This window comes from Tamandua tetradactyla, chromosome 7 (assembly GCF_023851605.1).
Source record: "Tamandua tetradactyla isolate mTamTet1 chromosome 7, mTamTet1.pri, whole genome shotgun sequence".
Classification (NCBI taxonomy): domain Eukaryota; kingdom Metazoa; phylum Chordata; class Mammalia; order Pilosa; family Myrmecophagidae; genus Tamandua; species Tamandua tetradactyla.
In genome coordinates this window covers 93,884,783-93,909,278 of record NC_135333.1, presented here as the reverse complement: position 1 = coordinate 93,909,278, position 24,496 = coordinate 93,884,783, and the positions used below count along the sequence as shown (strand labels likewise).

General features: G+C 37.3%; 1 protein-coding gene and 2 pseudogenes across 1 annotated transcript in view; 1 reads left to right on the top strand and 2 right to left on the bottom strand.

Annotated features, from left to right (window-relative positions):
• The window catches only part of IPO8 (importin 8), a 172,083-nt gene extending 157,790 nt beyond the window's left edge, over nt 1-14,293 (top strand). Inside the window, exons 23-25 of the mRNA XM_077170434.1 lie at nt 615-818; nt 9,372-9,488; nt 10,272-14,293. Of these exons, the coding sequence (XP_077026549.1) occupies nt 615-818; nt 9,372-9,488; nt 10,272-10,369 (419 nt within the window). The 3' untranslated portion in view covers nt 10,370-14,293. The remainder of the gene's footprint in view (nt 1-614; nt 819-9,371; nt 9,489-10,271) is intronic.
• Nucleotides 14,294-17,089: 2,796 nt separating this feature from the next.
• LOC143690538 (lymphoid-specific helicase pseudogene) lies at nt 17,090-19,249 on the bottom strand (annotated as a pseudogene).
• A 3,139-nt stretch (nt 19,250-22,388) lies between these two features.
• On the bottom strand, nt 22,389-22,917 carry LOC143690537 (lymphoid-specific helicase pseudogene; annotated as a pseudogene).
• Nucleotides 22,918-24,496: the final 1,579 nt, after the last annotated feature.

Sequence of the window (24,496 nt, the reverse complement as noted above, 5' to 3'; positions counted from 1 at the left end):
TCTATCCCGTTATTGCAGCACCATTTGTTGCTTGTTTTTTTGGGGGAAGTGTACGGTCTGGAAATTGAACGCAGTTCTTCTGTGTGGCAGTCAAGAATTCTACCATTGAACTATCCTTGCACACCCTGTAGAAATAGTTTTAAATTAATATTGCCTGATTTGGGTTGACTACAAATTTTTTCTCTTACATTGATTTTATTCTGCATTTATTGCTTTCTGGTTAGTTATAATACTGGTCTAACTGCTAGGGACAGACTGGCACTGAAAATAGAAATGGAATCCATGTTGATATGTAATTCAGCTTTTAACTTTTCAGCTCACATATAATTAACTGTTTCTCTTTACATTTTCATTTCTTACCATTTCAATAGTTTGGGAGTTTCTGAGCAGTTTATGTTCAACTTAGTTAATTATTAAAATACCTGCATTCCCATGGGTAGGCCACTGTTATTTAAGACTCATGTACTGACTGCACATTCACTTAATGTGAATGCAAAATTATGTGGTAGTCTTTCCATTTTCAGAATGTTATTTTATAATCTTTGTTTTATGCATAGAATTGTGTTTTGTCCTTATGTGTTTTGATTCCTTTTAAATAACTAATGGTTTCACAGAGGAGATTTCGAGTGATGAAGAGGAGACAAATGTAACTGCTCAAGCAATGCAGTCAAATAATGGAAGAGGTGAAGAAGAGGAGGAGGATGATGATGACTGGGATGAAGAGGTATTGGAAGAAACTGCCCTTGAAGGATTCAGCACTCCTCTTGACCTTGACAGTAATGTGGATGAATATCAGTTTTTCACACAAGCTCTGCTAAGTATGTTTTTATTTCATGAATACTCAGATATTTTTCTAAACAATTTCTTCTCTTCCTCCTGTTACAAGTTGTTTTGGGATCTGCCAAAATTGGTCTTTATTGTTTTTCTATTAGTTTATATTAATCCCCCAAACATATACAAAATGGGAGAGAATAGCACAGTGGATTACCCATCTCCTCATCACCCAATCCCAAGTATCTCAGTAATATGTTCCTTAAATATTGTGGCCATAAACTTATTAATATTTTAGTTCCTATGGGAAAGAACAGGAAATAAAGCTGCCACAAGAGTGATCTTTTAATTACTACATAAGCAATTTAACAGTTTTGTACAACAAAAGATATTATAGGTAGTTAAAGAACTATAAAAAATTGGGGAAAATATTTGCCACATACATAGCATAGAATTAAGATTCACATATACACGCTCCTTCTACAAATGAATAAGACAAATAACCCAACTGAAAAATGGGAGTTGTAAATGACAAGTTTACAGAATAAAAACAAATAATAAACCATTGAAAATATTTAGCAATTTATTAATAATCAAATAAATTATGGAAAAAAATCTCATAAATATGATTTTGTTATAGTTACATAGTATAGCTATGATTGTAACATGATTTTAACTTATTTCCAGTGTTGGGCGTATAATATTATTTCCAGTTTTTGCTATACCAGCATTGTTAAAGTGAGCATCCTTGTGTATAAAACATTGTTACTAACTTAGCATTTGTAGTATGATATATTGCCATTACTTAGTTTTAAAATACCATTAATGAAAGTGGAACCACCTCCATAGTTTTATTGATGTTCAGTATAATATTATATTCTGATATGGAAAAATGTATTTTGGAAAGCTTAAGCTCAGATAGGCAAGTGAGAAGGCAATATAGTATTTCAGTTCACTAGGGCTAATCAAGCCAGTAGACTCCATAGCAATAATAAATGTACCTCATCCTGTGAAAGATTCATTTTAAAAAGTAAGATCACAAAAATTTCTGTAATGGGGAATTTTTCTGGCATCAGCCACATGTCTGTTTTTTTCTGTTGTGTTTAGATCTTTCCCATTTCAAGATTTTTAAAAGTTTCTTCTTTATTTTCTTCTAGCATATGTATAGTTAAAAAACATTCAGATCTTTAATCCATGTAGAATTAATTTGGGGAAATGGTATGAGATAAGGTCTTTATTTTTTCAAATGGATAGACAAACACGATTTAAAAAAATTTTTTTACTGAGTTGTCTTCATGTACCGTACAGTACAGTCCATCCAAAGTATACAGTATAACATCATCACATTTATGTATATGTTTGTGTATTCATTACCATGGTCATTTTTAGCACATTTGCATCATTCCAGAAAAAGAAATAAAAATCCAGAAGAAAACCTCATACATCCCAAACCCCTGACCTTTCCCTCTCATTGACCACTAGTATTTGCAATCTACTCAATTTTTTTTTACCCCTTATGCCTCCATTACTTGTTTATTTTCTCCTTTTTTAAATAAAATATCTTTCCATTTCATTATTTAATGTTATAAATACCAATAATGAAGATAAAACAGCCTCTGTGTTTTTTACTGATGTTTAGTATACTATTATATTGTGATACAAAAAAAATGTGTTTTGTAAAACTTAAGCCAAAATACAAGTGAGATGATGTAGTATTTCAGTTCACTAAGGCTAATAGGTTTTCACAATTACATGGTCACATTGTAAATGTATATAGTTATACAATTGTCTTCAAGAATCAAGGCTACTGGAATACAGTTCAGCAGTTTCAGGTATTTCTCTTTAGCCACTCCAATACACCATAAACTAAAAAGAGATACCTGTATAATGCATAAGAATAACCTCTAGGGTAACCTTTTGACTCTGTTTGAAATCTCTCAGCTGCTGAAACTTTATTTTGTCTCAATTCTTCTCTTCTCCCTTTTGGTCAAGAAGGCTTTCTCAATCCCTTGATTCTGGGTCCTGACTTATCCCTAGGAGTCATGTCCCACTTTGTCAGGGAGATTTACACCCCGTGGAGTCACATCCCATGTAGTGGGGAGGGGAGTGAGTTCACCTGATGAGCTAATTTAGAGAGAGGCCACTTCTGAGCAACAAAAGAGGTTCTCTGGGGCTGACTCTTAAGCATAATTATAAGTAGGCTTATCCTATCCTTTGCAGGAATAAGTTTCATAGGGGCATACCCCAATATCGAAGACTCAACCTGTTGAATAGTTGTCCCCACTGCTTACAAGAATATCAGGAGTCACCAAATGGGGAAGTTGAATGTTTCCTCCTTTCTCCCTAGTCCCCTAAGGGAACTTTGCAAATACTTTTTTAATTCACTGCCCAGATTACTCTGAGATATATCAGGGCATCACACTAACCTGGATAAACCAACAAGATCTCACACCCTATTCAAGATTCCATGTACTTGTGGTGTTAAGTAAACTGACCATACAAGTAGAATTATGTAATGCGCTACCCAAAATATAAGTTTTGCAACAGATAAACATCTCTCCCTTTGGTCTCATACAGAAGTTGAAATTTTACAATATGGACAATATCATCCTTTACCTTGTATTCTCATCTACCCCAGTCCTATCCAGATTAGTTTCATTCATATCTCTAGTCAAAGTCTGATCCCTTTTTAAATGTTTTAAACAGCTCCTATATGGGGTAGTGCTGACTTTCATAGCTTCAGAGCTCTAAGTCTTGAGTCTCAGATGTCATATAAATACCTGAAGTTTCTGGGAATGACCAGGTTATATACAAACAGCTCAGTATCTCATAATTTAGAAATAGCAGTTACAACTCCTGAATATATGTGACTGCTGTTAAGAGCTTACAATCTAGGACCCTTTACAGTGGGCCCCAACCTGATAATCCATGCTCTTGACTTCAGTTCTCCAAGTTTTTATATTATAGTTAGACCACATGAGTGCGGCATGATAACATTTTGTCTTTTTGTTTTTGATATTTCATTCAACATACAGTTTTTAAGTTTCATTCACCTACTTGCATGTCTCACAACTTCATTCTTTTTTTGCAGTTGCTAGTAATCCGTTTTATGTCTACACTACAGTTCCTTCCATTTCTCAGTTGATGTACCCTTAGGCCACCTCCATCCATTGCAAATCATGAATGCTCCCGTCATAAACACTAGTGTGCAAATGTTCTTTTGTATCCCCACTTTCAGTTCCTCCAAGTATATACCTAGTAACAGGTTTGCAGGATCATATGGCAGCCCCACACCTAGCCTCCTGTGGAGACACCACACTGTCCTCCAGAGGGTCTGCACCACTGCTTCCCTACCAAGAATGAATAGGTACACCTCTTTCTCCACATTTTCTCCGGCATTTATATCTTCTTGTTCATTTTTTTCCCTTAAAACTTGTTTTTTTCACATAGCTGTGCATTTATCATTACAGTTGAGTTTTTTTCCCTTCCTGGTGAAAAATAGCATATGTACAAAAAAGCAATAAATTTCAAAACATTGCAACAATTAGTTGTAGAACAGATTTCAGAGTTTGGTATGGATTGCAATTCCACAATTTTAGGTTTTTACTTCTAGCTATTTTAAGATACTGGAGAAAGAAAAAATATCAATGTAATGATTCAATGATCATACTCATTTGTTAACTCCTACTTTTTCTGCATAACTCCACAGTCACCTTTGATCTTTCTCCCACTCTTTAGGGGTATTTGGGCTATGCCCATTCTAACTTTTTTCATGTTGAAAGGGGCGGTCAAAAATATGGGATGGGGGATAGTACTAGTTGATGTTCTGGAGAGGCTGGCCCCTCTGCATTTCAGGACTTACATGTCCTGGGACCCATCTGGAGGTTGTAGATTTCTGGAAAGTTACCCTAGTGCATAGAACCTTTGTAGAATCTTATATAACGCCCTAGGTGTCCTTTAGGATTGTTAGGAATGTTTTTGATTGGGGTTTGGCAAGATGACCTCCAGAGTGGCCTCTCAACTCTATTCGAACTCTCTCAGCCACTGATACCTAATCTGTTACACTTCTTTTCCCCCTTTTGGCCAGGATGGAATTGTTGACTCCAGGGTGCCAGGGCCAGACTCATTCCTGGGAGTCACTTCACACTACCGGGAGACTTTTACCCCTGAGTGTCATGTCCCATGTAGGGGGTTGGGAAGTGGTTTTACTTGCAGAGTTGGGCTTAGAGAAAGGCCACATCTGAGCAACAGAAGAGGTCCTCCAGAAGTAACTCTTAGGCATACCTATGGGTAGACGAAGCTTCTCTGCTATATACAAAAGCTTCACAAGAGCAAGACTCAAGATCAAGGACTTGGCCTATTGATTTAGGTGTCCTTAATGTTTGACACAGTATCAGGGTTTTCCCAAGTGGTAAAGTTTAATAGTTCCATATATATTTTTTTCTCTCTCTCTGTTCATTTTTAAACAGTTTTATTCACATATTATATAGTCCAACCTAAGTACAAAATCAACAGTTCCTGGTATATTCATATAGCTGTGCTTCACCACTACGATCTATATGAGGACTTTTCCTTTTCTTCCTCGAAGATTCCCTTATTCCTCTCCATCATCCCCAGCTTTTTGGCATTTAGTTTTGGCATATTACCTTTGTTACATTCAATGGAATGTTAGACCGTTGCCTTGATTGTGTTTTTTCCTGTGTACCATCCCATTTTCAGCATCTTACAATGTGGACATTCATTTGTTCTCCTTCGTGCAAAGGCATTGCCATATATACACATTTAATTACTGTCATTGTCCCCCCTAGTATTCCTAAGTTATACTGTCTCGATCTTTGCCCTCTATCTTTCCTTTTGGTGTCATACATGCCCTCAGCCCTTCTCCTTTAACCACACTCACATTCAGCTTCATTCAGTGTACTTCTAGTACCATATTATCTATTTCTGAATCTTTATAATCAGTCCTGTTGCACATTCTATACTTTTTCAGCACCAAATGCCAAATCTCTACCCTATTTCTATCTCCTGATAACCTGTATTCTTAACTTTAACTCTCATAGTTTACTTATTAATGTTAGTTCATATTAGTGAAACCGTATAGTATGTATCCTTTTGTTTCTGGCTAATTTCACGCAGCATAATGTCCTCAAGATTCACCCACGTTATTACATGCTTCATGACTTCATTCTGTCTTAACCGCGGTGTAATGCTCCATCATCTGTATATACCACAGCTTGTTTAGCCACTCGTCCATTGATGGATATAAATAATCCATTCTTCCTACATGTACTGTTCTTATCATATACTTTTGGAATGTCATTGTTAAAGATTTGCACTATGCAAATCCCTCTCCAAAAAATGAAAAAATAATTGTGAAAAAATAGTATCTGAGTGCCACATGTGTTAGACACTTACAGCTATATTATATCCTATAATTTTTGTAAGAATGCTATAAAATAAGTGGTAGAATAGTGGTATCTGTATTTTACAAATAAGAAAACACTAGTTAGGAGAAATTAAGGGACTTTCCTTGCTGCCATGTGGTAGAGTGGGGAACTGATCCTAAGGTGCTCTCTGTTATTTCATATCAGCCTTCATTTATGAAATAATTATCAACAAATATTTGTTGAGTACCTGCTTGTGGAAGACCTAAAAATAGACATGCTAATCCCTACTTTCAAGCAGTTTCTGAGAGCCGAGGAAAGGTACATCTGAGAACTGTGGCAAGGGGAGTAGCTTAAGTTTCAATTGTATTTGTATCTGTAATGTTTTATTTATTAAAGAGTAAGGGAGAGAGAAACACGTGGAAAAGAATACTGGATATTGAGATTTGATAAAACAAGATAGTGGGGGATACATGGGTATTTATTGTATCAGTCTTTAGATTTTAATGTATGTTAAACTGATAACACAGTATTGTAATAGGTGCCAAATGAGTAATAACAAATATGCTTTAGGAATTAATTGCTGAGAGAGATTTTAGTGAATTTCTAAGTCTGGAAAAAGGAAAGAGAAATAGGATTTAATCTGGACTTTGAAGAATAGGCGGGAATTAGAAGCAGAGAGCACAGGATGGATATTCCAAAATGTGGAGAAAATAAGAGTGTGAATGTGGGGAACAAGGGAGGAATGCTGCTAGGCAGTTGTTTGCAGACATGGCCGTGCATTAGGATTACCACAGAAGCTTTGACGACTTAAGTGGGATCTCAGTGTGTGTATTTTAAAACTGCTCAAGTGTTATTTAAGCAGCCTCTTTGCATTGGTATATGGGCACTGCAGTGTCTGTTAAGGAATAAAATAGGACTACATTGTAGCATTCTTAAATTCTGGACTGAGGTGGTCTTTTATCCCATTGCCCATTGAAGTGTTGTTTACTGTTTTATTTCAGGAGACTTATTAGGTAGTGATGTGCAAGAAATACTGAAGGGACTAGACTCAGGCACCAAGCATTAGGACATTATTAATTGTAGAGTAAGAAGGGGCTGTGATGGAGAGTAGCATTTGATGGAAAGAAATGGATAGGTGAAAGAATCAGAGACTTGGATGTGAAGAGGGCATAGTTAAAGATGCCATAGGCTTAGAGTGGTTGATTGGGTGACTGTTAGAATAGAAATGGAGAGAGAAAGAGTTTTGGAGCTAAAATGCTTTGGGAATTTGCTTTTTCTTTAAATTGTGGTTCACTATAAATACCATAAATTTTGCCATTTTAGTCATTTAATTTTTTTTTTTTTTTTTGCATGGGCAGGCACCAGGAATTGAACCTGGGTCTCCGGCATGGCAGAGAATTCTGCCACTGAGCCACCATCATACCACCCTATTTTAACCATTTTTAAGTATACAATTCACTGGCGTTAATAATATTCATAATGTTTTGCTACCATTACTATCATCAATTACTAGAACTTTTCATCACCCCAAACATAAACTCTGTATCCATTAAGCAATAACTCCCAATTCCCCTCTCCCTCTGCCCTTGGTAACCTCTAATGTACTTTCTGTCTCTATGAATTTGCCTATTCTAGATATTTCAATATGAATAGAATAATTTATTTGTCCTCTTTTGTCTGACTTATTTAGCATAATGTTTTCAAGATTCACTGTCGTTGTAGCATGTATTAGGACTTCATTTCTTTTCATGACTGAATAATATTCCATTGTATGGATGTACCACATTTTATTTACTCATTCACTGGTTCATGGACACTTGGGTTGTTTTCACTTTTTGGGTATAGTGAATATTGCTGCTGTGAACATGGGTGTACAAATATGTTTTTGAATGAATGTTTTCAGTTCTTTGGGGCATTCTAGGTAGAATTGCCAGGTCATATGGTAATTCTACATTTAACTTTTTGAGGAACTTCCAAACTGTTTTCCACAGTGGCTGTACATATTACAGGGCCAACAGTAATGTATGAGGTTTGAATTTCTCTATATCCTTGCTATCACTTATTTTCCAATTTTAGGGTAATAGCCATCCTAGTGTGTATGAAATGGTGTCTTATTGTGGTTTTGATTTGTATTTCCTTAATGGCTAATGATGTTGAGCAGATTTTTTTTTTTTTTTTTTTACATGAGCAGGCACCGGGAATCAAACCCGGGTCCTCTGGCATGGCAGGCAAGCATTCTTGCCTGCTGAGCCACTGTGGCCTGCCCGTTGAGCAGATTTTTATATGCTTTTTTTTGCCTATTTGTATATTTCTTTGAAGAAATGTCTGTCAAGTCCTTTGCCATTTTTAAATTGTTTGTCTATGTTGTTGAGTTGTAGGAGTTCTTTTATATATTCTGGATATTAAACCTTTGTTGGATATATGATTCTAAGTTGTCCTTTCACTGTTTTATATTGTCCTTGTACAAAAATTTAAAATTTCAATGAAGTATAATTTACCATTTTTTAAATTTTGTTGCTTTTGCTGTTGGTGTTATATTTAAGAAATCATCGCCAAATCAGAAGTTATAAAGATATGTCTTTATGTTTTCTTATGAATGTTTTATAATTTTAGCTTCTAAATTTAGGTCTTTTGATTCATTTTGAGTTAATTTTTATAAATGGTATGTGAGGTAAGAGCCAACTTAATTCACTTACATGTGAATATTCTGCTGTCCCGGCATTATTTATTGAAGAGTAAATTTGGTTTTAGTTTTGCTGTGTTTGAGGTGAACTTTTCAAATGGAAAATTCCAGTAGACTTAGGGGATAATTTTGCCTAAAGGTACAGATTTGAGTCCTACAGATGCTGTGAGAATTCCTGAGGAAAATGTTAATGAGAGTACAGGTGCTACCCTGAGAATTTCCATAGTTAATAAGGAGACCGTGGAGGCAGAAGTCAGTGAACTAGGCAACCAGAGATTTGCAGTGTCCTAAATTTCTTTTGATAGTCCCACATAGTAGGTTACTAAGTGAATTCAGAAATAATCTTTTGCGTGAGTTTCATCACTTTGTGTTTGTTATAGTATAGTATAGTGCTGTATACTATTTGTCTCTTACTGCCTGAGATAATTTCACCATAATATGATCATGTCAGTAGTTATTCTCTGAAATAATCGTCATTGAAATTTCTTATCTTTTCTTCCTTCCCCTATAATATCCCCAAAATGTGACAGCTGTGCAGAATCGGGATGCTGCCTGGTACCAATTGCTGATGGCACCACTCAGTGAGGATCAGAGGAGAGCACTTCAGGAGATTTACACGTTGGCAGAACACCGAAAGACGGTGGCAGGTCAGCCAGGTCGTTTCCAGATTGGAGTACATATGTCAGAGTGCCAGTAGTCATATTTTATGAACCAGGTGGCTCCTAAATACTAGTTTAAAAATTGCTACAAACAATATCCTTATCGTATTTTGGAGCTAAATGGAAGTAGGGATGAGCCTTGATGTGAGAGAGTCAGTCACATGGCTCGACCACAGATGATCAAAGGCACTTGATAAGTTCTTGCAGGGAGGTTGTATTCCTGCAAGTGAAATGGTCTTCATTTCTATTTGTTGAGCTTTATGTGTTAGTGATTTTTTTTGATTTTCGGTTTTTGAGCTGAGAAATTCCTTTATGCAGTGTTATTATGGTCACTCTTAGGAAATCAGTGGAAAAGGCTTTGTAATTAAAATATATTTTAGTAGGAAATATTATGGAATAAGCAACTAAAGTTTAGAATCCAAGTTCTTCTGCATAGACTTAGATTTTCAGTGCACAGATTCTATATCAGCTCACCTGATAATGAGAAGTTTGGGTGCCTCTCAGCAGTAGAAACGATGAAGATAGTAGAAACCATCTTTGAAACTTGTTTTCATTTTGCTTATTTTTTAAAAATACTATTTCCATGAAAGTAAATATAACTATCCACTGACGTGGGCTTGATGAAGGCTTAGGCTCAATTTTGCATCACAGTTAATACCATGAGTCGTCTTTTTTCACAATTCTAAGTATGAAGAATCTGGTTCCTTTGAGATAATTTCTAACTTTGTCACCTTAACTATTTTCTTTTTGCTTTCTTCTGGAAACTACTAGAGGCAAAGAAGAAGATTGAACAACAGGGAGGTTTCACATTTGAAAACAAAGGCGTCCTCTCCGCGTTTAATTTTGGGAGTGTGCCCAGCAGCAACTGAAGGAGGAAACATCAACTGACCAAATGCCATTGCTACATTTTATTTCTTGAGGGTGGTGTGAGGTCAAGGGGAGGAAATGGGGGAGCTGCTTTTTAGTGCCCTTCTGCTGTGCCAGGCACCATCTGGCAGTAGGCAGCACTTGGATATACTCTCCTCTTCCCTTTGATCTTCGTCACTCTGGAACATATATTTTAAATAGCTACTGTAATGAATGAAATTAAAAACAAGATCATTGGACTGAAAAAGACAAACCATATGCTCCAAAGGATGAGTGACCAAGGTGGTTTTAGAGGATTGGATTGAATTGCACGTCTCAGGTTTTTGCCATGCAGAATCAATGGATTTATGCGGATAACAGTGCCTTCTGTTGTACATGAATTATCTGAACATTTTTTTGGAGTGCATTGCAATTTTTTTTAAAACATAAACATATTTCTAGATAAAATGTAAACTTTGGTTATATGTTGACCTATTCTGCATTTTAGTATGTGAATTTACTGTTAGGCAGTTAGCTACAAGTCACTCTGGTTTCAAAAACACCACTGCTCCCTGTGCTTACCCTGCTGCTGGGAGCTTTCTTCAGGGGTCGTAAAATATGCACTGGTTCTGGTTTTTCATGACATGTTTTGTGATTTTCCTAATAAGTGTCTTATTCCCTCTTCCATCATATTTTTCAACCCTGGAAGGGGTGGTGTGTCTTTCAGGGTCACCACATGTGAGTATCAGTTTTATCCATAGTGTGGTAAGTTCAGGATTCAACAGTTTCTTGGGAGAAAGTGGCAGGGACTCTTTAAGTCACTGTCATTAACAGTAAGTTTGAGCATATTGTGTAATTTTAATTATGCAATTGATTGATAATTATACCTAAAGCACATTGAACTTTTTAGGAGAAAGGTGCTATTATAGGCATGCTGGTTTTTGGATGGGGGCTCTCATTTTCAATAATTTATCATTCCAGCTGTGTTGGACCAGGATCCAAAACATTTTGTAACCATATTTTTTTACCTAGGAAAAAGACCCAAATAATCTAACTTCTTGCTTCTTATTCACCTTAATTTTCTTCTACCTAATTTGTTCTAGTCTTTCTTGTAGCTCAGTTTGGCTTCTTATGTTTTTCAACGGTTGGAGATATTGATCATTTTCTCTCTTAGTAGTACACAGAAAATATTGCAGGTGGAGTTTATAGCTGTTTTACTGAATTGATTCGAGCCTTGAACATGGATAATACTGTTTTGATTTAGTAAAGTGAAAAAATATATTTTCTAAATTTAACATTTCTAGACGTAGTTTTTCCATCTTTGTGAAATGTCTGCAGCTTACATTTTATCAGTGACTGGAGGAATTTTCTCCAGGTGCTTCCTATTTTGCCATTTCTCTTAATATTAACTCTTTTTTAAATTTTAGGTTATTTAATTAATTTTTACAGAAGTAGCCTGAAAAATAATGAGTTTCAAAGTTAAATGATCCCCTGCTTTCCTCTGTCCCTCCCTTCCAAGTGTTGAAGCTGAAATGTGCCCAAATGGCAGTTGGAAGAGAATGAGGACGTTGGTGGAAATTTTAAAAGTCTTAAGCTTTGAAACTCTTCTTATTCTCCCCATGTCCCTTATGGTCTAATTTTTTTTTTTTTTTTTTGTATGGGCAGGCACCGGGAATCAAACCTGGGTCTCTGGCATGGCAGGCAAGGGCTCTGCCACTGAGCCACTGTGGCCCGTCCCCGTATGGTTTAATTTTAACATCAATAATATGCCTTCACACAGGACTGTCAAAGGCATGTGATTTTAGAGATTTTATTGTTTGATGTATTGTCTCCTTCAGTATTAAGGGGAAGGAAGTATTAATGTGCATCACCCTCTCTTGTTTTTGAAGCCAGGGTAGTTGTATAATTTTGTTACCAGCAGTGCTAAACTGAATGTGATCTGGTTACCTTGGAAATGCAGGAACTTATGAATGTACTGTAAAATAAAATGTGGACTGATTCCCAGAGTTCTGAACTCTTGTGTGTGAAATGTTTTCTGAAATGTGGAGGTGTTTTAGAAGTATAATAAAAGCCTGTTAGTATGTTATCCTAATTTCTGGGGACCTGGAACAGTGTGGTCTTTGGTCCTAGAGGGTAGTTGAGCTCTGCTGGGATGGCTCATCTTCTGTCTCCATGTGGTCATTCAACCTTGTGGATGTATACCGAACTTTTTTTTATATAATCATAGGCAAAATCTAAGAGAGTGCAAGTAGATGCATGATCTAGCATCTGGTATCACCTATTGCCTCAGCTGCCTTCTCTTGGACAAAAGAGGTCCAGCTCAGATTAAAGGTGTAGGGAAATGGACTCCTCTTGATTGCTGGAAAGGCAATGTTGCATTGCAAAGGTTTGGGTGGGGGGGTGGATAGAGAGTAGGTTAGTTAATTTAGAAGCATCATTGTAAAAATCTAGCACAGTCTTTAGTCTTTTTCTCCCCAGTGGTACAAGTGCATTGTACAAGCAAAATACACTTGTTCCTTTCCGAGTTCCCCAAAGCCACATCCAGTCATGCACCAGAAAATAAAGTCCATTATTTCATGAATTACTTTCGATCCAGTTGTAGTTTAGTCTTCCTGGTGTATTTCCTCTTGATCCAGAGACCTAAGAACTAAAAGAGGTTTTAGTTCTAAAAGAGGGTTTGCTGCCCTCCCACCCCCACCTAACCTAACAAGGTGATACAAGGACAGGATATCCATGATAGACATTCCCCTTGAAGAAGGTGAGGAAGGGGAAGGCACACAGATACTATATGATAACTATAGGTTTTATTGCACATAGATACTATATGATATGGACTAGGCCTAGAGGGAGAAGAGTAGATGTAGAACCAAAAAGGATAATTAATGGTCTCAATCAAGTGAACAGCATTGAGAGAGCTGGGAACTCACTTATCTAAGACTCTGAAATCGGGACCTGCCACAAGTTGGGTGTGCATATGGGGTAGTGGTGGTGGTGGTGATGGAAATGAGGCCAAAATACCATGGTGAAGCTCCTTAAACATGTATATTTTCTCCCTTTGTATCTCTTCACACCCTACCCCAATACCCAGCTTTGTGATAAGCACACAGTGCTTTTGTCAGTACTTGTAATCAGTATTTTTCACCTATTATTTCCCTGCTATTTTTCTTAGTAGTCAATAAAGGACCATTTCAGTAGCCCCAAAGGGCAGAAAATGAAGTCGGCTTCATCATCGTCCGTTAATGCACCTCACTGTTTTGAAGTTAAAAATGAAGTGCAGAGAAAAGATACTAAAGAATGTTCATGATGAGCATGTTAGAAGAACAGCTGTGGGGTGATCTGATTTTTTTTTTTAAACAAATATTTTATATATGCAAAAAGTATTAAGAAGGTAGGATCATAGAACAGTAATCATCAATTCACTTTTATTCCTTTGGAAGCTGAACAACTTGACTATATGAATCATTTGGTTGTATTTGATTCCAAAATTACAGATAGACTTTGTTAAGACTCTCAGAAAACTGCTGGTTTTTATGTAAATCAAAATAAAAGGAAGACAGGTAAAATGACCATATTTTTGGTTTTAGAAATTAAACCAAAGTGTTATAGTACTATCTTATTAAGAACAGTTTTACATTCTTCATCCAGAACATTAACTGATAACTAAATGATTCCCTGCTTTATAGAATCCTTACTTTGTTTAATGTTATCACTATTATATTACTGATTATTTGCAGAAGATTTTCAGGCAGGAAATGGGTGGTTTTTCAGACTGCTGAAGCTTAAGAAATCTCAGTTCTTGATTTTGACACTGGCTTGGTATTAGTTTTTGGTTTCCAGAATAGGGATTTATGGAGGGAGGTCTGGCTCCCTTGGTGATTTGTGCCCTCATCATCATGAGTCTGATTTTTTATAAAACCAAGATTGTCTTTACTTGTAGTTTTTTTTTTTAATAAAGTGATTTAAAATATAAAGCAGAAAGGAAAAAGGGAGAGATTGTGCAAAAATTATTTTACATTTCCTCTTAAAAACCAAGTTATGCTGTGTTTAATATTTATTCAAGTGCTGTATTCTTCAAAGAGAGTATGGTTCTGAAAAACAGCACAACTGTGCCTCAGACCACTCTATAAAGATTTCAGGAAACCTTAGAACTACTAACTGTACAGAGACTGAGTTATGATCATAAAGGCACCAGGGGACTTAGAGTTGTTTCCTCAGGGAACAAAAGCAAGTTAAAAATTTGAAACTAGTTGCCTGGGAAGCTGCTAACTGGGTGCAGGTGTGGGGGTGGCCATTAATAGGATTTTTGATTAGCTTTTTCCCTAAACCTCTTTCACCTCCTACCATGATTATTATTTTTTCTTTCTGCTCAGCTATGAGGAGGAGAAGAGATTTAGAAGGGCAAAATAGACCTTGTCTCTGATTGGTTAAAAGCTGAAAGTTGCTAGGACTGGGAGTGGTTCACAGAGGCCTCGGATAGGAGCTGGGTGTAGTAGAAGTGGGGAAACTCTGTAAAAGTTTCCTCTTTTAAGACAGTTGCCCCTATTTTAATACAATTCGAAAATTCTCATTTTAGATTCCTTCCTTAGCAATCTCCTCTCTGCATCCTGCTACTCTACCCCTGTGTTAGAGTGAAGATGAAGGTAAATGGAATCCATTCACAATTCAAGCTGGTGAACTTTCAGCATCTGATAGTGATCCTTTAGCTTTATTGCTTAAGAGATGCCCAGTGTTCTTGGTAAAAATGCAGATTCCTGGGCCTACCCTATTGGCTCAAAATGGAGACAAGCTTAATAAAGTTCTTATGTATTCTTCTTATGGGAAACACTCTATTTTGGGAAGGACACGAGAAAGGGCTGCTCCAAGGATTGCATAGCTAAGGAGGAACATCCACCTGATGAATCTATGCTGAATTCAAATATGTGTCAGATATTGAAGGGAAAATAGAGATAACTAAGAAAAATTGTTTTTCTTTCTCTTGTCTTTCTTTTTACTGTCTCTTTGTAAGCAGGGAATTAAGACTTTTTGACTCTCAAATACTCAGAAGCCCACAAGAAATGAGGAATGGTTGCTTAAACATGTCAACATTCAATATGTGATAGAAAGTGAATTTTCCTTAAAGCAGGATAAGAAAAACTAGGGTCAGAGTGAACGATAAACTTGAAATGTAGTAAAGGTACTTGGACTTTTTTTTGCTTTTAAATTGTTTTGCTTTTAAGCCTAGAAATTTGTGCTTTGGGTAGAATAATAGAGATACTGGGTAGAAAAGCACAGCTTCCCTGGCTCAAGTTCCACCTAATCAGATTCCACTGCTGTGCTCTTATTTTGTTCTCATATGCCTCACAAACACAGCTCTGTAGAGAGATTCTGCAGTGTGCACATGAAGAGATTATATTTAAAGTTCAAATTACCATGAATTTGATATGTTTAATGGATTTATAAAATAGAAATTAGAATAGTGAAATTTATTGAATTCATTTTATAGGCTTACTTTGTCTCTGCAAGGTAGCAATCACTTCAAAACATGCTCTTAAGTTTTTAACAAGTCTGGATACCCAGGCATACTTCTCATTTTTGTTAGCCATAGTTTAAAAGAAATGCAAATAATAGGTACCATTTTTATTAGGCACTTGTGTGCCAAGTATGTTTTTGTACACGGTTCTGTTTAATCTTAATGCAGTGAGGACAATGCTGCCATCCTATTTTACAGAGGTGCAGCAATATGTCATGTAAATGATGTAATCAACCGTCAACCCCAGGTGTGAATGATCCTAAAGCCTAGTTGTTCCATACAGCATCTCCAAGGGGCCCATCTTCCATGAAAGCACAAATTAAATCCTATTACAATTCCTAAGGCCTGGTGCCATAATTTTCTCTTAAATACCATTTAAAACAAAAGCCTGTGGGTGGGCTGAGGGTGGAGTTTGGTGTTGATATGGATTCTAGAAAAAATTTTTATTGTAAAGATCACTTTATACATTGTTGACACTCAATAAATACTTTTTGGTAATCTAAGTAATGTTTGTTTTACTGAAGTTTTTCTTTTGGCACAGTCTTCTTTGGAGTCACTGGGGGAAGCATGAAGAAGAAAGAATCTTGAGGTAGATTACAAACATAAGTTGATCTGAGATGTTTGATTTTCTTTTGCCCTTTTCCAGTGATTTGCATCTGATTGAAATTCAGAGGCGAGGAAAACATGGTTTTAAAAAAATTTATCTGGATTTTGTAGTTGTTCTCAGCGGGAGCATTATCCTGCCATGGATTCCATCATATTCAGGAGCAGAAGTATACCTTATCTTTTATACCTTTTTTTTTAAAACACATAAACATTTATTTGGTAAGCTATCTTATGGAAGTCGACTCTAAAATTACACAATTTCTTATTTAATCAACGTAAAGTATAATCCCTATCTACCCCATCAAAAGCCTACTCTATAACTGAGGTACCAAAAACCCATGAACTGTATGGCTAAAAGGTGGGGCGGGGGGGAAACTGTATAAACTAGGCAGTGGTTAAGTATATATCAACCTGTATCTAAATAGAAGTCTAAACTTAATATGAATACTTATTTTTCTTAAGTTTTAGAAAATTACCATCTATTAAGTATGCAGTGGTGCTAGTTATATTATATAGACTGATAAAGGTAATAAAAAAAGTAAAATGGTGAAATCTATATTTCCAAATGAATATAGGTAAATTGCTAGATGTAAACAAGAACTTTTAAAAGAAATTCTTTAGCTCCAATTTAAAACAAACATTCAGGACTGGAATCTTAAGAATTTTCTAATCTTGAAAATCCTCATCTCTCTAACTGGTCTTGAGACATTCCTTTGAGAAAGGAGATCACTTTGATCTAACAACTACTCTAATCTTTATAACTGATGACTTTCTGTCTTGATTCTTTTACTTTCCTTTCATAATCCCTAGATTTAAAAAATTCCATTAATTCCTTAAGATCTGAGGAGGTCTTACATGGACTTAATCCAGATTTACTACTTTTGGAATGGCTTTTTTGAATCATCAGTTTTTTCAATTTTCTTTTAGCAGCTGCTGTTTCCACAATTTACCGATCGATAGTATTTACTGTAATAAGGCGATATACGACAACTGGCTTTGTTTGACCCAATTCTCCGATACCTATCTTGTGCTTGCAGATCAGACTGGAGATTCCAATCACTATCATAAATGATAACTGTGTCTGCTGCAGTCAAGTTAACGCCCAAACCACAAGCTCATGTACTTACTAAGAAGATTCACACTTACGGATCTGTGTTGAAGCTGTGTATGTTTTTTCTTCTCTTTAATTAAGACACGGATTCATCAAGTCTGCTAAAGATGAAATTTGTAAGATGGCCATAGTTCGTCAAGATGTCCAACGTCCTTGTCATTTTTGAAAAGAGAGTACCTTGGGCCTCTTTTTTAGTTCTGGCAGCATCCAAACCAACCTTAAGAATTTCCCAGTATTTGTTACCAATTCTTCACTATGAAGAACCAATTCTTCATTATGAAGATCCCAGGCCCTGCTCTCCTACATTACTGCACTGAGCCACCTATATGACCAGAATAGACATTAAAAGTCAATAGACCCCCTCAGGGAAAAATAATGTCATTAAATCTCCCCTCCCCTAATCAAATCTCACAAGACCCTGCTGAAACTCCATTATCACACCCTGTGGACCTGAACCTTTGTAAGTTCCTGTGGCATTCATCTCTCTCCCTTTTGCATGGAATACTGACTTCCATTTCCCAACTGGCCACCATTAGGAAGAATCTTCTTTCATAAGCCACTAATTAGACCCATGTGCAACTCCGTACCAGGTTTGTTCTTTGGTCTTGGGTCCAAGTTTGGTTGGAATATTTGGTGAGCCAGCCACGAGACCAAAGGTGTAAATAGTGGGAAGCTCTCTTACCACTGGGGAGAATCCTGGAATGGCCTGCAATATCTATGTAGTGGGCGGCTACCCCTCTTAGACGAATGGAGACCACTGAGGGGTTATCTATCATCCAGGACTCTCTAGCTGAATTGTTAGTACTCCTGTAGCAGGCAATGGGACAGTTAGCTTTTCATAAGAAAAAAAGAAAGCTTCCAAGCTGCTGTGGCTGTCAGATGGCCTCTGTTGGTAGCTGTGTGTTCGACTATGGAAGAGGCCCTGGCCATGAAAGCTGCAGTTTATTGTCTCAAAAAAGAACTTAAGTTAGAAAGGGACTTGTGTATAGTCCAAGAGGATTTGAAGGATGCGTTGAATGAGAGGCTATGGCATGTAGATGAGAGTTTAGAAATAGTGACATGCCAGTAATGTAGAGTAAGAGGGTGTAGACTGCCCAAGGGGCAAGTGAGGCATATCCTGACTTCCCCTGACTGGGACTCTAAAATATGGAATTCTTTTGATTTCTCTTGAGGTGATGATGAGCCCCAGTCTGATTGGGATATTGCAAGTGAGGAAAGGAAACTTGTTTGTCCTTTGGTCCAACAAAAAGTTTGTTAGAACATACTCAGCACCATCACCCCAGTGGAGGAGGATGATGCTGAGGGTGCTGCTGCTGCTGTGGCTGCCCCAGCACTCCCTCCTGACCAAAAGATCTTAGTTACCTTGAGAAATTATACTTCTGCTGAATTATGTGAAATTGAGAGTCAGACAAAAGCCTAAAGAACTCCTACCAAATTGGCTACTATGTTTTTGGGACATTGGTGCAGAGGGAGTGATACTTTCAGGAAAAGAAATAAGCAAATTAACTTCAATTTCTACACACTCTCTCTCCACCAATGTGTGTGTTTGTGTGTGTGTGTATATGCATATACATACATATATATACTCTAGCTGTTAGGCCAGAATCTACTTTGTTGCTAAATTGACTTACAACTCAATGTAGAGAAACTTGGCCCAACGTGGGAGACTTACCACATGCTGTTCCCCACTGGAATGTGCTAGATGAATTGCAAGATGTACTGAATGGACTAGGAATGAAGTATGCCATTTATGCTGTTAATTTTGTTAGACCAGATAATGAAACCTTTACAACAGGTATAAAGGATGCTATCCTGCATAGTTCGCCCAATCAGTGGTATAGGACTCTTGTACCCATTGTTAGCCCAGTATCAGCACAACTCATTTGAAAGGCTGCCAAAATTGTGGCCAATTTAGGAGAGTCAGAATGCCTAAGGTGCAGAGTATCCAGAGTAAGAGCTACAGGTCATGCCCCAAGGGGACATGATGGTCCAAGGCATATATCATGCATACAGATGGGCTGGTCTAATAGCTGCCAGCACTAAAATTGAAGATACTGAAGGGCAGCCAAATGCAGTACTTGTCAGGCTCTGGAGTAAATTACCTTAAGAGTAAAGATATACTAAACTTGAAACCAGATCAGCAGATGGGGAGAGAAACTTGCACCAAAAGACATGGCCCTTATAGTCTTGGGGGCTCTCTGCTTCTCTTGCTGAGGAGGCCTGGCAAGCTCCTTTTCCCCTCACATCAGGGACTGGCCAAGATCCCAAATAAGACCTATATATGGGAACACAGGGGATAGGAGGCCATATATTAAGTTAACAGTCTTTTGGTACTCTCCTAATGAGCATAGGATTTTGGCACTCGTGGACACTGGAGTAGAATGCACCTTACAAGCTATTGTAGGTAAATTCTGTCTCTGGTGCTGGGTGGTCAAAACCATCCAAAGAGGATATGCTAAGTTCTCACTGGTAAATTTACCCTCCCCCAGATGCACAGTGGCAATGCATCAATATAAGTTACCGGGGGGCCATCAAGAAATTACTGCCACCGTTAAGGAATGGAAAAGAGTGAACATTATAATACCCACTCACTGCCCATTTCAGAGCTCAGTCTGGCCAGTGAAGAATCCTGATGGTGCTTGGTGGATGACTATTAATGGTAGAGAACTTAAAGTAACTCTTCCTTTGTAGCTGTACCAAACATAGGTACTTTGTTACAGGACATAAGTACTCAACTAGGCTGTATTAGCTAGGGTTCTCTAGGGTAATAGAATCCACAGGAGATATCTATAAATATCAAATTTATAAAAGTATCTCACGTAATCGTGGGCATGTGGAGTCCAAGGTCTAGGGAAGGCTGCAAGCTGACAGCTCCAATGAAGGTCCTCAATGGACTCTCAGGAGAGGCTGGCTGGGCAACTGTGGGGATGTAAGAGTAAAGATTTGTAAGGAAGGCCACGAGCTGGCAGCTCCAATGACGGTCCTCAATGAACTCTCAGGAGAGGCTTGCTGTTTGAAGCAGGAAGAATGATTGTCTCTTCTGAATGCTCCTGAAAAGCCTTCCGGTGATTTGACTAAGTGTCACTCATTACAGAAGACACTCCCATAGCTGATTGCAAATCAGCTGTGGATGCAGCCAACATGGTCATGATTTAAGTCCTCATGATGTCCTCATAGCAATAGATAGGCCAGCATTTGCCTGACCAGATAACCGAGCATCACCATCTGGCCAAGTTGACACATGAGCCTGAACTCGACATAAGCCAAATTAATTTTGTGTTGGATCTTGTTAATGCCTTTTTTTTTTTCTTTTTTAGTATTTCTTTATATCTCTCCAGCCAACCCGCATTCACCTTCATATGGGAAGGACAACGGTGGATATGTATTGTGCTACTGCAAGGATATCTTCATAGTCCCACTATCTGTCATGGTTTGGCAACCCAAGATTAAAAAATGTGAATACCTACAGCAGAGGTCTTTTTCATTATATTGATGGTTTTAGGTAACGAATAACTCTCTTGCAGAATTAGAAAGTGCTGCACAGATTGTAGTGGCACACCTCAAGAGCCAAGGATGGTAAGTTGTTTTGCAAGGGAGTAAGTACCAATCAAAAGAAGTTTATTAGCAGCATTGAATATTTTAACTCCCTAATAAAACAGCACTTCTTGTTTTTAATCCCATGTTCATCACCTACTGTTAAGTATTTCCAATAGCAATTTCGTCTCTCATAAATATGTCAGATGATGTGATCATCACAGGGTAAAACTGCAGTATTCCTTTTCATTTGTGAATATTCTTTACCAGTTGTTTCAGGATAGAGTATTGTAGGAATTTCTGGTATAACTCTTTTGAATTCAGTCATCCAGTTAGGAAGCATAGGCAAAGGGACACAGACAAGAGAAGATCCAGGTACTCCTCTCTGAATCATCAATGCAATTGTAGCAATGCATTGAACTCTTCCCCAATCCCAGTTTGTCTGTTTTTTTTTTTTTTTTTTTTTTTTGCATGGACAGGCACTGGGAATTGAACCCAGGTCTCCTGCATCACAGGCAAGGATTCTGCCACTGAGCCACAGTTGCACTGCCCACCCCACCCAGTTTGTCTTTTAAAATACCATTAATACCATTTTCCCAAAGTATCCTAAGCCAGTCTTTTCTACTTTGCTAGCTGCCAGAATGCAATATACCAGAAATGGAATGGTTTTTAAAAAGGGGAATTTAATAAATTGCAAGTGTACAGTTCTAAGGCCAAGAAAGTGTCCCAATTAAAACAAGTCTATAGAAATGTCCAATCTAAGGCATCCAGGGGAAAAAGATACCTTGGTTCAAGAAGGCCATTAAAGTTCAGGGTTTCTCTCTCAAGTGAGAAGGCACATGGAAAACACAGTCAGGGTTTCTCTCTCATCTGGAAAGGCACATGGCAGACACGGCATCATCTGTGAACTTTCTATCTTCACTTCCTGTTTCATGAAGCTCCCCAGGAGGTGTTTTCCTTCTTCATCTCCAAAGGTCGCTGGCTGGTGGACTCCCTGCTTCTTGTGCCTATGTTGTTCTGTTCTCTTAGAATCTCCTCTTTTCTCCAAAATGTTTCCTCTTTTATAGGATTCCATTAAAGTAATCAAGACCCCCCTGGAATGGGTGGAGACACATCTCCACCTAATCCAGCTTAACAACCACTCTTGATTGAGCCATGTCTCCAGGGAGATGATCTAATTAAAGTTTCAAACATGGTGCCGAATAGGGGTTAGAAAAAATAGCTGCCTTTACAAAATGGAATTAAGATTAAAGCATAGTTTTTCTAGGGTACGTACAACCTTTCAAACCAGCACACAGTCCGTGCCTTCTACTTGGTATCTATGCATTATTCCTCCTATGAAGTGCTTTGGTTGTTGAAAGGGTACTGCCTGTCCATTACTTTTCCAGAGTGGGTCAGAAAAGAATTTGGCATTCTACTTAACAGTTTGAGCCAATCTATCTTTAATTATACTATTTGAATCTTTATTATTCTGAAGATCTTCTACACAAAGATTAGTAAAGGAAGTGTTACCATCCTTATTTACTTTTTTTTAAGCCACAGACAACATTTTCTCTTTTAATGTGACCTCTGAAATATTGCACTATTTATCCCCTCTTCTTTTTTTTTCCCCTCATGAAGTGAATATTCTCTTCACTTGCCTCAACTGAAGTTTTACGCTTTGTAACTTTTGAAAATTCCTTTTTTCTCTCCACTTTCTCTTTCTTCTTCTGTTCCTCTTAATTGTTGCTGTTCCATTTTAGTTGATAAAAATTTGGAATAAGAGTGCTTTTTTCAAACAAATGTGGAAGTCTCCAGTACCGAATTTCCATGGACTCTCCAAAGACATAAGCCAGTGGTTATCTTTAAATCAAGTCTCCCATATTTAAAAATAACTTTGCAATAAATCTTCCTGTCATTATTCTTTCTTGACTTAGCTATTTCATTATTTATTATAGTCAGACAAATTGCAGTTCCATTTTTGGAAAGCACTGAGGTGCCTTGCAGAAAGCATCTCCTGGTGGCTAGATTCCAATGAAAGGTGATCCCAATGGGTACAGAATAGACCCTGCGCTCCTCACCCCTTCTGCTATCTATACACTTATTTCTCCCAACGCCAACTCCAGATATTTTTGGGAAAAAGAATACTTTCCTTTTCTAGGACTCACAAGCATCACTCAATTCATGTTTCATCAACACAATATGAACCATTTTCCTTTCTTCTCTCTGCCTGTTTGTCCTTTTATATGCATTATTTTTTGTCCAATTGACTTCAGTTTTTATCAAGTGGTACAGCTACATTGTTTGGTACAGATATTATTCATAACTGTTTTAGCGTCATTTTGACTCCTCTGCATTAGCACTATAAAGTGCCTTTATTAATGATTTTTGGCCTAAATTCTAATGTCTTTAATACTAATTTGACATTCCTTACTTTCTTGTTTTGTATTTTCCTGGTTTTGTTCATTTTTTATTTTTAATATTCCCAAATAATTTCTTTTTTAGAGTGACTTATAAAACATAGCATTTGAGTTTGAGACCTAGTATTATGACTTGATTTGGAAATAAAACTTTTTATTGTAATAGGTAAATTAAACCTATTTACTTTTAGTGATATCATTAATCTTTTTTATTAAAAAAATTACAAGAAAGAAACACAAACATCCTTAACATATGATCATTCCGTTCTACATATATAATCAGTAACTCACAATATCATCACATAGTTGCATATTCATCATCATGATCATCTCTCAGAACACTTGCACCAATTCAGAAAAAGAAAAAGACAAGAGAAAAATAAAACAAAAACAGAAAAAAATAATTTACATACCATACCTCCTACCTCTCCCCCTCATTGATCACCAGTATTTCAAACTAAATTTATTTTAACATTTGTTCCCCCCATTATTCATTTTTATTCCATATGTACTACTCATGTGTTGACAAGGTAGATAAAAAGAGCATCAGGCACAAGTTTTTCACAACCACACATCACTTGTGAAAGCTATATCATTATACAATCATCAAGAAACATGGCTACTGGAATGCAGCTCTACATTTTCAGGCAGTTCCCTCCAGCCTCTCTATTACATCTGGGATAACAAGGTGATATCTACTTAATGCGTAAGAATAGCCTCCAGGATAACTTCTTAACTCTGTTTGGAATCTCTCAGCCATTGACACTTTGTCTCATTTCACTCTTCCCCCTTTTGGTCGAGAAGGTTTTCTCAATTCCTTGATGCTGGGTTTCAGCTCATTCTAGGATTTCTGTCCCATGTTGCCAGGAAGGTCCACACCCCTGGGAGTCATGTCCCACGTAGACAGGGGGAGGGTGGTGAGTTTGCTTGTTGTGTTGGCTGGAGAGAGAGGCCACATCTGAGCAACAAAAGAAGCTCTCTTGGGGGTGAC